The sequence below is a fragment of the Rhinoderma darwinii genome, chromosome 3 (assembly GCF_050947455.1).
Source record: "Rhinoderma darwinii isolate aRhiDar2 chromosome 3, aRhiDar2.hap1, whole genome shotgun sequence".
In the NCBI taxonomy this organism is placed as follows: Eukaryota; Metazoa; Chordata; class Amphibia; order Anura; family Rhinodermatidae; genus Rhinoderma; species Rhinoderma darwinii.
In genome coordinates, this window is record NC_134689.1 from 241,560,824 (window position 1) to 241,575,423 (window position 14,600).

The window sequence follows — 14,600 nt, forward strand, 5'->3', positions numbered from 1 at the left end:
TCTTTCGCATTTTGCGGGCTGTGCTCCCATACCTTGTATGGGAGCACGGCCCGAAAATGCGGCTGTCAGCGGCGGGCCGTGATTGCGGGCACGGTCGTGTGCATGGGGCCTGAGTGCTGCAGTCTCTTCTCTCTCTTTGTTGATCACTTCTTTTTTTTTTTCCCCAAAACCTTTTTATTAACATTTTACAATAATGGGTAGAAAAAATAAAAAAGGGGAAAGGGAAGGGAGGGGGTAAGGAAGATAACATGTAAGTCAATAAAGAGGCGTCTGAAACATTTCGCATTTCAATGTGTGACCCGCAATGATGACCATATCAGTTGGCAGTGTTTGGCAGACACACATGTCAAGATTGGGCAGCCCCTTTTTAGATAGTGCCACAGAGTCCTCTGTAGATAGTGCCACACAATCCTCTGTAGATAATGCCACAGTGCCCTCTGTATATGCTGCCACAGAGTCCTCTGTAGATAGTGCCACAGAATCCTCTGTAGATAGTGCCACAGTGCCCTCTGTAGATGCTGCCACAGTGCCCTCTGTATATGCTGCCACAGTGCCCTCTGTATATGCTGCCACAGTGCCCTCTGTAGATGCTGCCATAGTGCCCTCTGTAAATGCTGCCACAGTGCCCTCTGTAGATGCTGCCACAGTGCCCTCTGTAGATGCTGCCACAGTGCCCTCTGTAGATGCTGCCACAGTGCCCCCTGTAGATACTGCCACAGTGCCCTCTGTAGATGCTGCCACAGTGCCCTCCGTAGATATGGTCACAGTGCCCTCTGTAGATAATGCCACACACTGCCCTCTGTAGATAACGCCACAGTGCCCTCTATAGATAGTGTCACAGTGCCCTCTGTAGATAATTCCACACACTGCCCTCTGTAGATAATGCCTCACAGTGCCCTCTGTAGTGCCACATTGCCCTCTGTAGATAATGCCACACACTGCCCTCTGTAGATGCCACACCCTGCCCTCTGTAGATAATGCCACACACTGCCCATTGTAGATACTGCCACACACTGCCCTCTGTAGATAGTGTGACAGTGCCCTCTGTAGATAATGCCACACACTGCCCTCTGTACACAGTGTCACAGTGCCCTCTGTAGATAGTGCCACAGTGCCCTCTGTAGATAATGCCTCACAGTGCCCTCGGTAGATAGTGCCAAAGTGCCCTCTGTAGTGCCACACTGCCCTCTGTAGATAGTGCCACAAGCCACTGTAGATCATCACACCCCCCCCCTATAGATAGTACCACATCCCCCCTATAGGAGTGGAATCCCAAGCCAGAGCATGCCGATGCACTGGCCTGGGATTCCTTTGCTGTAGAATGGGCCCAACACACCCCACCCTGCTGACAGCGCCACACCCCCCTCCATGTAGGTAGCTCCATTGAGACTCCCTCCTCGCCCGGGGTGTGTAGCGCTGTCAAAAGTGGGGTGTGGTCACAAGCAGCTAAAACTTCCATCTGCACTTCATATAAAGAAAATCAATACAAAATTCTTAAGTTTTGGTACCATACCCCTGCCTTTCTGCATAGCTTCAATCCGGGTATTCCTTCGGATTGTTGGCGATGTAGAGATCAGAGAGGTGGCCTGTTCCATATTTTTTGGAGCTGCTCACTGGTCCAACAGTTTTGGTTGGAGGTGAGGAATTTGGCGTTGGCGGTATTACAGCACGATATTCCTCTAGATCCTCTTCATTATCTCTTGAATGTCCCTCCCAGGTCTTTGGGGAAGCCATTAGCCCGACTCTTTCGACACTTTCTCACCGCCGCTAAGACGTTGATAGCTTGGAAATGGAGACAGACTGCCCCTCCCTCTCACATCGACTTACTGACTAGAATTAGGGAAATTCGCACTATGGAGCATATGACGGCCTCTCTTGACAATGAGCTGGACAGGTTTAAAGTGGTGTGGGATCCGTGGGATAAGTATTGGCTACAGATATCTCGGGATTAGGCCGTAGAGTGATCTCTGACTATCCCTCCCCCCCCCTTCCCCCTTGTGTCTTTTCCCTGATGTCTTGTTTTGTCTGTTGGAATTTACTGCTATGTCAAGTGGATTGTATGGCCTGCCCATGCATCCTAATGTCATGTGTATATTTTGAAAAATTTTCAATAAAAATACAGTTGAAACAAAAGTTGGCTGTGTGGGGCGCTACTACAGGGGGTTTCCACTACATGGGACTGTCGGGCCACTGCTCAGCAAAGCGTTCGCAGTGCGGGAGGACTTACGTCATGAAGGAGCGCTCCTCCTTCCGGCTGCTCTATTCTCTCCCCACGGGCTCACCAATGCGTTCGCAACGCCGGAGGACTGACGTCATGAAGGAGCGCTCCTCCTTCCGACCCCTCTATGCTCTCCCCGCGGGCTCACCAATGCGTTCGCATCGCCGGAGGACTGACATCATGAAGGAGCGATCCTCCTTCCAAACGCTCTCTTCTCCCCGTGGGACCCAGATGACATACTCAGTGGCAGCATGCGGCCCGCGGGCCGCGTGCTTGAGTCCCCTGGCCTAGCCTATGGGTAGGCCATCAATTTTAAAATCCCGGATAACCCCTTTAAGCCAAACATAAAATAATTACCCACAGCCACCAATTTAAGACTAACCCGACCCGACACTAGTTCCAGAAAAAAATTATTAATTATCATCCATGTACACAGACTGCAACTAAAGCTAGTGGAGGGAGATACAATTAAGGCTGAAATTGTGTTTTTTTTCTAGGCGCTATAGTGAAGTCATATGTTACACAATGTACACATATTTGGCATCGCTAAAGGAGAATTAAAGGAATCATTTTTGGGGTAAATACTATTCATTGAACAAACTAATTAAAACATTTCATGAAAAAAATTAGGACAAACTGTATTTATTTGCTGTTTTGACCATTTTTTTCTAAAAAAAAGACCAACAAAACGAATTAATATCATCTCCAATTATAAATCATAAGAAAGTCCTATGTGTTCTGCAAAAAAGAAACAATAAATATTGGGATAGAGTGAGAATTTTTTTTCTAACTTTAGGCTAGGGACACACAATGTAAACACTGCAGATTTTCCGCAACAGATTAAATTGCGGAAAATCCGCAGCATAATACAGCAGCAGAAGAGTGGATGAGATTAAGGGTATGTTCACACGATGAGAGGCTTTTACGGCTGAAATGACAGACTGTTTTCAGGAGAAAACAGCTGCCTCGTTTCAGCCGTGAAAGCTCCTCCTCGTTTTATGCGTCAAATGACAACGCGTAAATTACAGGTCGTCGGTACAGTACGTCGGCAAACCCATTCAAATAAATGGGCAGATGTTTGCCGACGTATTGGAGCCGTATTTTCAGGCGTAAATCGAGGCATAATACGCCTCGTTTACGTCTGAAAATAGGTCGTGTGAACCCAGCCTAAGCAGCAGAGTGGATGAGATTTTAACAAATCTCATCCACACGCTGCATAAAAAATCTGCAGAGAAACCGTTCATAAATTGTCCCGTGGTGCGGTATTTTAATTCGCAGCATGTCAATTTATTCTGCGGAATCGCTGCTCTTCTGTTGCAGGTTTTTCCCATTGAATTTAATGGGGAGATAAAACCTGCAACAAATAGGCAGATGTGGCAATTTTTGCAGCGCAAAAGGCATTTTTTGTTTTAAAAATAATAAAAAGCTTGATACTTACCCCATTCTCCGTTTCATGCCATGTGAGTGCTGCAGCCAATCAAAGGCTGCAGTAGTCACATGACATGCAGCATCATCCCATGAGGCCGGGCTGTACTCAAAGAAGAGGAACGATTCGCTATGATGACGGAGAACGGGGTAAGTATAATTTTTTTCTAGTAGTGTTTCTGCAGTGGAGATTCCGTCCAAAAAACGGCACTACTATTTGGTGCAGATTTGCGGGCAGAATTTCCTGCAGCTTCCAGGACAGATACACTCTGTACTTTTTACGCAGGGTATCCGCCCTGTGTGCACTTACCCTTAGAATGAAGCAATCCAAAAGGTGAAATTTTGCTATTCTGAGGAAAGGTTATCAATTTGTTATGACTGGAAAACCCCTTTAACATTCAGGAATTGTTACCTAAATATAACTGACCTATAAGTTGACGGTCATAGACTCGAACAGGGCCAGAATGTGAGCATAGAAGTCCCTTTGTTGTAGTAGCAGTGTGTGTGCCAGCTCATAGATCCCTACTGATGAACACTTCTGACATGTCAAAAGATTAAGGCCCCATGCACAAGAAAGTGCTTTTGCGGCCGCAATTCCACCGAAAATCCATGGGAGAATTGCGGCCCCATTCATTTCTATGGGCCCATGCATGTTTCCACAGTCCGTGCATGGCCCAGGAGCCTGGACCGCAAAAAGAACAGACATGTCTTAATACGGCCATGTTCTGCGGTCCAGGCTTAAAAAAAAAAAAGGACATCAAGCAGACGCTCATAAATGTAGATGCACAGAATTGGCGCTGTACAATACTTACGATCTATCCTTCTAAAAGGTATAGGACCTGATCAGTCACAGATCTACTCCAATCAGTGTTTCTGGTAGAGCTCTTACAGGCATAACTAAAAGACTGCAGCATGGACCACACAAGCAATGGAAAATATACTAAAAAGCCACACCATACTACGTTTTGAGAAAAAAATACCATATGGTATCAAACCCCCCACCCAAAAATAATAATTAACGAAAACACATATGAGCAATTTTATTAATATATTTAAACCATTTTTTTTTGCAGTAAGTACATTAAAAAATATGGTGCTCGGGCAAACGTGATAATTCTGAAGTTCCTGCGCCATTTTCTCTGACACGTGTCTGTTTATGAAACTAGCGCATGCTGCACTGGGGGAATTAACAGTGCATAATATTTTACTGCTCCTTGAAGTAATTTCTAAAAAGTAGAGTCTTGTATAAGTTATAATTACATACAGAGTACTCCAAAGCATGTAGAACTCCTGTATGTAGGGAAATGGTGAGAGCATCAGGGGCAGGACCCTCACGACCCTCCATTAATAATTTGTTCTGAATTATATAAAGCTCATCTACTATCCAGACCTATCCATTAGTTGGACAGGGACTCGCCTTCCCAAGCAATCACCTTGACTTCTTATTGATCATTTCCTAAATATACATCAATCTCCGTGAGAGTACAGGAAGTTACACGTCGGCCATGTTTGTACACCCTGAGGTGAAGTAACCGGAAGTATTCAATACCGGAGATGGATCCGGGTAGACACAGTTGACCTGCCGGGCAGCAGACACGTCAGTCGCACCTCCCGGGTGCTTACCGTCTTATGGGAGGCCTGGGAGGTAAGTATTAGTATATAACAGGGCGCGGTACCGTTTCCATAGAGCGCTGTCTGCAACTGACCTTACACGTAGGAGGGATAGACAAGTTGAAATCACTTCTGGACGTCATGTATGAGAAACAATGGAAGCAGTTCTTATCTACCCCCAATAGGCTTCCAATGACCGCTCTTTATCTATCTATCTATCTATCTATCTATCTATCTATCTATCTATCTATCTATCTATCTATCTATCTATCTATCTATCTATCTATCTATTTTCATTTGATGTCATCTGGACGTGATGTAACCTTCTAAAACCCTGTTCACATTAAGATATTGCATGGAATTGTAATGCATGTGGATGGCTTTGTGGGATTGTTGCAGTTTTCCAAAGGAGCATTTTTATTAGGATATTTTCCTAGATCTGTTTCTTTAAAAAAAACACACAAAAAAAACAAACCCCTGCGTTCCCGGCTTATAGCAGCACCTCTGCCATTCAGTCTGTGAGCATGATCTTGGTGCATATAAGCTGCAGGGGAGGGTGGTACATGTTTGTTATATAGTCATGCAAAAATACATATATAGATCCCCAATGTCTATAAAAGAGACCTGTCGTATGTAAACGAGTGAAATCCCTCCCCTATATCGCCATAGATCAGTGTTTGTGGAACAAGTGAATATATTAGAAAGATGCAGCATGCCTTCTGCTCCGTTGTTTAAGCAGTATTTTATATACCTACCTGGAGGGTTATATACCTACCTGTTCGATCTTTCCTATCCCATGGGTTTCTATTTTTGTTGTTTATACAGTGTTATTTTTTCAAAATTTACATTGTCTTCTCTATTCTGTGGCTAGCAATTACTAGTTCCAGCAGTTGAGATATGGAGTGTTTGCTACCTGGATTTTTTTACTGAAACCAAGATTATATTCTACAGGAAAAGGAAGAGGGTAACTGAAATTTTAAAAAACTTTTGACATGTCAAGTTTTATCGGTGGGGGTCCGAGTACTGAGACCCCCACCGATCGCTAAAAAGAAGCGGCAGAAGCTCTTGGGTGAGCGCTGTGTGGCTTAGTTTCTGATCGTCTTTCCTTGGAAAACCGAGCGAGCAGTGTACAGGCTCATAGACTTTATATTGAGCCCGTACACCGCTCGCTTGGCTTTCCGAGGAAAGCCGATCAGAAACTAAGCCACACAGCGCTCACCCAAACACTTGTGCCACTTTGTTTTAGCAATCGGTGGGTGTCTCAGTGCTCGGACCCCCACCAATCAAAACTTCTGACATGTTAAAAGTTTAGTTACTTTTTAAGGTTTCTTCTTTCTTCCTTTTAGAGCAAATCCCAGTCATAAAAAATCAAAAACAACATGGGGATCAAACACCACTGTGCAACTGGGATGTGTGATTCTGGTCTCACTTTTGTTTTTTGTATTTGTCTGCAGGGTGAGGAGTTGACTAGCTACCATGGAGAAGCTTGATACGAATTTTGGAGGTTGCCCCAGTAAGAAAGAACTGCAAGAGTTGGTGGACACTCAGCGAAAGCAGCTCCTTCATTATCAGACTCGGCTGAAAGATGTTGTGCGAGCATACAAGAGTCTCTTGAAAGAAAAAGAAGCTTTAGAGGCCAGCCTTCATGTGCTGTCCGCTTCACAGGAGCTTGGAACACTTTTCACAGATGTTGAGGAGCCACATGATGACCAGCATTCCACACACAGTGAAGATAGTGTAGATACAGCAGGAAGCCTACCCAGTGCTAGAGGTGGAGAGACCAGTGAAGATGAAAGACAGGACCCTTCTCAGCACATTAGTGGTGTAGAAGAGGCAAGTGGTTCAGAAAGTGGGGTCAGCACAGCCAGCGGAGATGGCGGTCCTTCTACTACGGCAGATACAGACAGAAGAATGGTGCAGCTGAAAAACCAGCTTGCCACGCTAACCAGGTGACACCGCCATTGCAATCAATGCATGTACATATCCCCTATTTGTTTTGTTGTCTTAATGGTCACTATCTCTTCCAAAAACTTTTCAAATATCAATAGTACAAGTGAATGTAAGAAACTTTGTAATATATCTTATTAGAGAAAAATGCCTCTTCACTTATTAGGCTTCTTTCCTCCATCCCCCTATTAACTGTTCACACCCTGAATTTACTGCTAAATCCATCTCAAGACATGACAGACTGTCGGTTCACTGAAGGATCAGGTTACAGCTGCCCATAGAAGTCTATGGAGAGGGGAGGAGTGAGCAGGAGCAGGGTAAGAGGCAGAGAGACACACACAGACTAGCAGCTGTTTGTAAAAGTTATAGGTCTCCCCAGTGCTGGATTCACAGCTACACTGCTTATTACTGCTGTACATATGTGTGATAGATAGAGATTGGAGAGCAGGATTCTCCTCTTCTCTGTGTGCGGTTTATAGAAGACATGATAGCAGAAAAGTTCCACCAACTAGCTCAGAGAAAACTAAAAATTAGATATCCTGCAGATGGGGAAACTGCTAAAGAATGCCATATACAGGTCAAATAATCGCCTGAAATAGTGTACTTCCTCATGTATACACATGACCACTTACTCTCAAGGTCACATGGAAGGCAAGGTACGCTTTAAGAATAATATTACATGCACTCAAAACTATGTGTAGATTATACGGTGCCAGTAGGAGTTGTTTTGAAATGGTATTGTGGACCCCTATATATATATATATAATTATTATTTCACCATATTATATCTACAGTGTGTGCTTTAGCTGGCTGCCTAGCGATGGCTGAATATCGTTTGCCCAGCAGTCAGAGAAGACAGAAGCGGTTTTCACCACCTCTGTCTTCTCTGGTTTCACATGCACAGCGCTTAATGCTTCTATTGGTCCTGGTGATCATGTGACTGGTCACATGATCGCTGGAGTACTCTTAGTGGGAAACTGCTGCTGCTAGGTCTAACTAGATCCCGCACACCCCTAACACAGACAATAGTCACTATAAGAGAGATGATTTCCCCTGTAACTGGGGCTGTTACAGTGGAAAACTATAGTGTAAAAAAATTGAAATAATTCCCTCAAAGGTCTTTTATGACCTTATGAAGTACATACCATAATAAAAAAATAAATTAAAAAAAATACACACAAAATACCCCCCAAAAAAGTTGCCCCCCGCCAGTCATTGTAGCCCTGACCAAATTACCCTAAAATCGACATGTAATAAATCAAAATGTACTTTCTAGATTAATGTACGGTAGACCATGATGGTCCAAAAAAATTTGGTGTTTTAGGTTAACCCGATTATTACCAGAAAAAAATATTTAAAAAGCATATTCTTATACCATTTTTTCGCAAACGATGAGCCTAAAAATTCTAAAAAAGAAAAAATGACATATATATAAAAATGATTAAAAAAAAAAAAAAGAAACCTGTATTTTTCACGAAAAGACATTGCAAAAATGTCGCTAGCCCAACAAATTAAAAAGTTATAGCCGTTTAACTAGTGCGTGCTAAAAATGGCTAGCTGGTCTCTTCCCCAAATGTCAGGGGTTTTCTAGGAATACACATTGATGCCCTATCTTCAAAATAGACCATCTCAGCAGTCATCTCATCATAGGCAGGACAGGATTACAATGAAAGGTAACACCTATATATAGATAACACAGGATTCAGCATTGACAATAAGTGATGGACACAGCTCTTCTCCTATCCCTTCCTGCACAATGACCTCTGCACAGGTCACGGAGCATGCCTAGAAAACTCTCCAATAGAAGTCAAGGGCTCCCTTCCTGTTCACAGGTTCCTATGTGGCTGCTGTAAAGCATATCTCTAAATACTGTTAACAGAAGCTCAGGCAAGATGGCTGCCCCCATGATAATGTACAGAAAATGGAATAAAAACAATCTACAATCGCATAATAAAATCCAATTAAAAAAAAAAGATTGTTGCACTATCTGGATTTAACTAGTAAAAATAAATATACGTGATACATTCCCTTTAAATTCTCAGTCTCTATGGAATAAAAATGTGACCTCAAATGTATTATGTAGAAGAACATTTTGGTTATAATATCAGTTCTAACTTAGGTTTTCTTCCCTCAGCGCTTTGGCTACAGTTACACAAGAGAAGTCCCGCATGGAGGCCTCCTACCTAGGAGACAAAAGAAAGGCAAAGCAGGAGATGGAGGAAATGTCCGAAAGAATGGAGGAAGAACATAACAACTTACGAGGGGAGATTCAGGGCCTACAAGCTCAGCTAGCGGAGAACAGGGCCAAACTGATTAGTCACCAACATGACCGCGCACAAGAGCAGGCAGATCATTCAGTGATGCTGAAAGAGCTGCAGTGTTTAGTGCAAGGAGAGAGAGACCAGAGGCAAGAGGCGGCGCTCCGTCTAGAGGAAGCTCGGCAAGAATTGGCGGGTAGATCTGAACTTGCAGTTAGAGCTGAGGCAGCAGAAGAACAAATCAAAAAGTTTCGCAAGGAAATTGAAGTGCTGAAGAAGGACCTTTTTGAGGCAAAGAGGCAGAGAACTGAGCCTGACCCTATGGTTCAGGACCTGCAGGACGAGCTTTGTGCGGTGAAGAAAGATCTGGAAGCGCTGCTACAAGAGGAGAGACGCAAGGTATGCTATATGGAACAAGTGTGTGCACACTGCATGAACGGAAAGAAGAGATTTGATTGATTTCTATGAGCGACAGTGATACCACAAAGTATTTTTAGAAAGTTACATAAGTTGACAAAATCATTTGTCAATAATTCATCTTTATTTGTGTGAAATTGGAAAACGCTCACAACTAATGTGTGCTTCATATAAGTTGTACGTGTCCCATTAAGTATTGGTTGATACAGGGTATTCTCTATTATCATTTATCTTGGTCATTTTTAGCATTTGTGCATCTTTGCCACGTCATAGCTTTTAGGCTATGTTCACATCTACGTCAGGGCTACGTTCCGTCGGAACGGAGCCCTGACTGACAGACTGAAACAATAGGTTTCCATTTCCATCACCATTGATTTCAAGTTTGTCTCCGTTGTGCAAAGGGTTCTGTCATTTTGACGGGATGAATACCGTAGTATTTCTGCAACTGAATCTGCATCATATGCAGGGGGCCTCATGGTTTCTCTCAACAACAAACAGACCGCTTTTCTCTGGTAAAGTAGTCACATTTTACATCTCAAAACCGTAAAGTGTACCAATTTAGAAAAAAAGAATACCTGGTATTTAAATATATATATTTTTTTCCACAAATCAATAGTGCGTGCCTAAAATAAGAAACTTTGGTGTTTTCTATTACAGAAAAATGCCTCTTTCTCTACTTATGAGATGGAATGCCCTGCCTGTAAAGGTGTATTCATACGTTTCAGTCATATCATAGTTTTGCATCATAATTTGATTTCACGGTGTGAATAGACCCTTAAAGATTTTGTGATTTCTGCACAATTTATGGTACAATACATGTAGGGAAAATCAGGGCAGTCCTATTTTGTCTCAAAAATGCAGATTTTCATAGCGAATTTCATCCTTTGTAATGCAATTGTGAAATCTACACCAAAATCTGCATGCAATACAATCCGATGCAGATTTTTTTTCCCGTCCTATCCGGACTGACCCTATATGCCCTTTTACACTGGCCAATTATCGGGCAAACGAGCGTTCATAGAACACTCGTTCCCGATGATTGCTCTGTGTAAATAGGGCAGCGATCAGCAGATGAACGAGCTCGTTCATCTGCTGATCATATAGTTTTAAATACTAAAAATATTATCGTTGTCGGCAGCACATCTCCCTGTGTAAATAGGGAGACGCGCTGCCGACATGACAATATATGGGGACGAACGCATGTCCCCGTACTGAAACCTTGCGAAAGGAGCAAAAGAGTGCCAATCAACAAGCTGTCACGTTGATCGGCGCTCTTTTAAACGGCCCAGGACAGGCCGTGTAAGAGGACCTTTACTCACTAATTTACTGGAGAAATTGATCTTCATTATCAACTTCACTTGAGATCAGTTTACAGCTGCACTCACAGATGCCTATGGTGGGGGAGTGCTGCTGCACACTGAGAGAAACACACAGAGACTTTGGAAAGAAGCGAGAACTATTCTCCTGCTGCTGTTCTTCTATATCACAACAACACTGTTTATTACTGCTGTACAATGTCTTCCATGCTGCATCTTTTGTGTTTTGGAGACAGTGGAGAAGGATCTGCAGACACTAAGATTTCCTATGCTCCTCCTGATTCACGTTATCATGTTCTACTAAGCATTATACTATGTCACCGCAGGGCGTTTACAACTTTGTGTAATGTCCTCCATGCGTGTGTGGTGTATGGGAGACATCATAGCAGCTAGTCTCTGCACCTTCTGGAGCTTAGCTAACCGGAAACTGACAATTCGAGATCGAGCCTGCAGAAAGGAAAACTGCTGATAAATGCAGATACGAGTCATATAATGGCCAGAAATAGTGTTATTCCACATGTACACACATGTTAGGCCTCATGCACACGACTGTGCCCGTAATCACTGCCTGTGGCCGCGGACAGCCCATCCACATTTTCAGCCCGTGCTCCTATACAAAGTATGGGAGCACGGTCCGTAAAAAGCAAGACAGGACATCTCTCGTCTTTTGCGGCAGCTTCCTACAGCCTAGAAGTGAATGGGTCCGTAATTGCAGACCGTAATTACGGTCCGCAATTACGGACTATTTTTACGGCCGTGTGCATGGGACCTTAGTCTTTTAATTGTTTACAGGGATTGTTGGAGTTAAAAAACAAAAAAAAACAACAACACGGCTGCTGTCATGTAAGAACAGGACCACTCTATTCGTGAATAGGGCTGAGTTGCATCACTATACACAGGCCATGGACACAAGTAACCCTGTTTCTGGAAGAAAACAGCCATGTTTTGTTAATCTCCTGCAACTCTCTTTAAGGACATTTATAAACATGGCTTCCAATATTATCTACCTATGCACGGTCCGGGGTAATTTCATGCATCTTTCTAGTGGAGCAAGAGAGTTGATCGCCTATTTAGTACTGTGGGAAAAACAAAAATTTGTGTTTTTGATCATGATAGTACTTGCATGTGCTTCTGACCATTGAAAAGCACTCCTCTTCCTTATATGTAGCCCAAGCTGTAATTTTTTATTTTCCTTACTTTTTATGCTTTACTATTTGTTCCAGAGGTTGGAGGAGGATCAGCATAGTCAGCAGAGGTTCCTGCAAGAGGAGGAAAGGATACGCTCTCTTGAGTCCCAAGTATCTGAGCTATCTGAGCTCTTGGGAGCAGCTGAGACATCTAAACAGAGGGACCAAGTTACTATTCGTAAACTGCGAGAGCGCCTTCTGCAGCTAGAAACTGAGAACAAAACCATTGCTATGGCCACTTCAATGCATTCTCCTCCTGAAACCCTTGTCATCAAATCTTCAACTGGTGAGGACATTGAGGATCGTACAGAGCAGCGTGGATCAGCTCTCTATTATCAGCAAGAGCTTCAGCAGGTAAAAGAAGAGTTTGAGCGTTACAAAGCTCGAGCTCATGGAGTGCTGAGAACCAAAGGAGCACGTGAAGGAGAGCTGGAAGCTGGCAAGCAGAAGTTGGCAGAGGTAAAAGAAAAGTACCTAAACCTGAGATTGGCTTCTGAGGTAGCCGAGAATAAACACAAAGAAGAAATGGAGGCTGTACGCAAGGAACTTGTGCTCATAGCTCAGACTCACAGACAGGAGATTGAAAAGGTTCGGAAAGAAAGTCGTGAAAATATGGTACGAATGGAGGAAGAGTTAAGACAAAACAGAGAACGTGTGCTGGCCGTGCTAAATGAGAAGGAGCAAGAACTGGAAAGGTTGAGAGAAATCAAGATTCCAGTTAGCATATGTCCACCATCACCAGACCCCTTAGACAATGGTTTAGAGCTTCCTCAGAACAACTCCTCTGCTTTCCTTGTATATGTAGATCAACTATCTCGCAAAGAAGCCGAGATTGGGAACCTGCGGCGCAAAAAGCATGAACTAGAGGCAGAACTGCAAAGCATGCAGGAACGGTTAGCCGATAAAAATGAGGAGACTCACACTTTACATGAGCAGGTTAATAAAGCCGTGCGGGACAGAAGCAGGGAGGGGGCAAACATGGAATACCTAAAAAATGTTTTGTTGGGGTTCTTGACGCTTCCGGATCCCCTTGGTAGACAACATACATTAAGCGCACTTCTGACAGTCTTGCATTTCTCCCCAGAGGAAAGAAGTGCAGCTCTTAGAGCACAGGATGGGATAAGGTGGTGGGCAGGGGGGAGTAAGAGGTGATTTCAAGTCTTATGGGAAAGAGTGTTAAAACATTGTTGTCATTGATAGCACTTTTAACCAGTGATTTTTGATGTTTTCTGAACTATGTGGTATTTTATCTTGGGCCCATTATTATATGCTGATGTTGGTGGAATTCTCTGTAAACACAGAATAGGAGTGGAAAACATTTTTATGGAAAGTCAAAGATTGTATGAATGATATGGTATGGGTTTGTTTACTGTATAGGCACAACTTGCATCCGTATCCTACACCACAGCCCAACTACACTGCATTATTTTACCTGAAGCCGTGCAGGGGGGATAACAAAACACTAACTCATTGGGTCTCCGAACACAGCTATGATTTGCTCATCCAAAATATTATCTATTATGCATTTCTCCGGCATAATATGGAGATAGTATATGATTATTCCTAAGGTATTGATGGCAAAAAAGCAGAGCAGTGCAAAGTTACTACCTTCCTTCTGTGAGGCCTATGAGTTATATCAGACAACTTATGCACGAGTTTGGAGTTGTGGAACACTTGCATCCATAGGAATTAATGAAATTGCATTGTATTTGCTTCTGTAACAGAGATGCACAGAAGTTACGCTTTGTTGAAACTTTATTGCATCACTTAACTGTTCTTCTGAGAAGTTAATGGGGAAAATTTCTGTTGGGCAACGTTTAACTTTCTATGGTGCAGGAAAGTGTTAAGCTAGGGCTACACGAGCTTCTGTAGAAAAGCATTTCGTCACACAATTTGTACGACTTCATGCTTCTGATCGCACAAAAGTTTCAAATGACAACAACTCAGTCGCACACAACAAACACATTCCGTTCATTTACCAATACAAAAAAAAATTAGAAGAAAAAAGCCGCACAACCAAGTCAAATGAAAGTTGCACCAAAGTCACATGTGCAACTATTACTTGTGAAAAGGATGTTTTTCTTCCAATTATTATAGAGAGTAAATGAATCCGTGAAAACGAGAAAAAAAAAAAGCAGCATAAACTTGGATACTACAATCCACGGATCTGTCAGCTTTATGTGGAAATATAATAAAAGGTTATTTTGATTTTAATATAAAA

General features: G+C 43.0%; 1 protein-coding gene across 1 annotated transcript; it reads left to right on the plus strand.

Annotated features, from left to right (window-relative positions):
• The first annotated feature begins 5,199 nt into the window (after positions 1 to 5,199).
• Positions 5,200 to 14,600, plus strand: GCC1 (GRIP and coiled-coil domain containing 1). The gene is made up of 4 exons (XM_075857579.1): positions 5,200 to 5,288; positions 6,709 to 7,203; positions 9,336 to 9,858; positions 12,416 to 14,600. The coding sequence occupies exons 2-4, from the start codon at positions 6,731 to 6,733 to the stop codon at positions 13,529 to 13,531; spliced, it is 2,112 nt and encodes a 703-aa protein (XP_075713694.1). The 5' UTR covers positions 5,200 to 5,288; positions 6,709 to 6,730; the 3' UTR covers positions 13,532 to 14,600.

Excerpts from the sequence above, each read along its gene's own strand:
- GCC1 (XM_075857579.1), top strand. The coding sequence starts at position 6,731 with ATGGAGAAGCTTGATACGAATTTTGGAGGTTGCCCCAGTAAGAAAGAA. Across the intron at positions 7,204-9,335 it reads CAGCTTGCCACGCTAACCAG|CGCTTTGGCTACAGTTACAC; the intron begins GTGACACCGCCA and ends TTCTTCCCTCAG. Across the intron at positions 9,859-12,415 it reads TACAAGAGGAGAGACGCAAG|AGGTTGGAGGAGGATCAGCA; the intron begins GTATGCTATATG and ends TATTTGTTCCAG.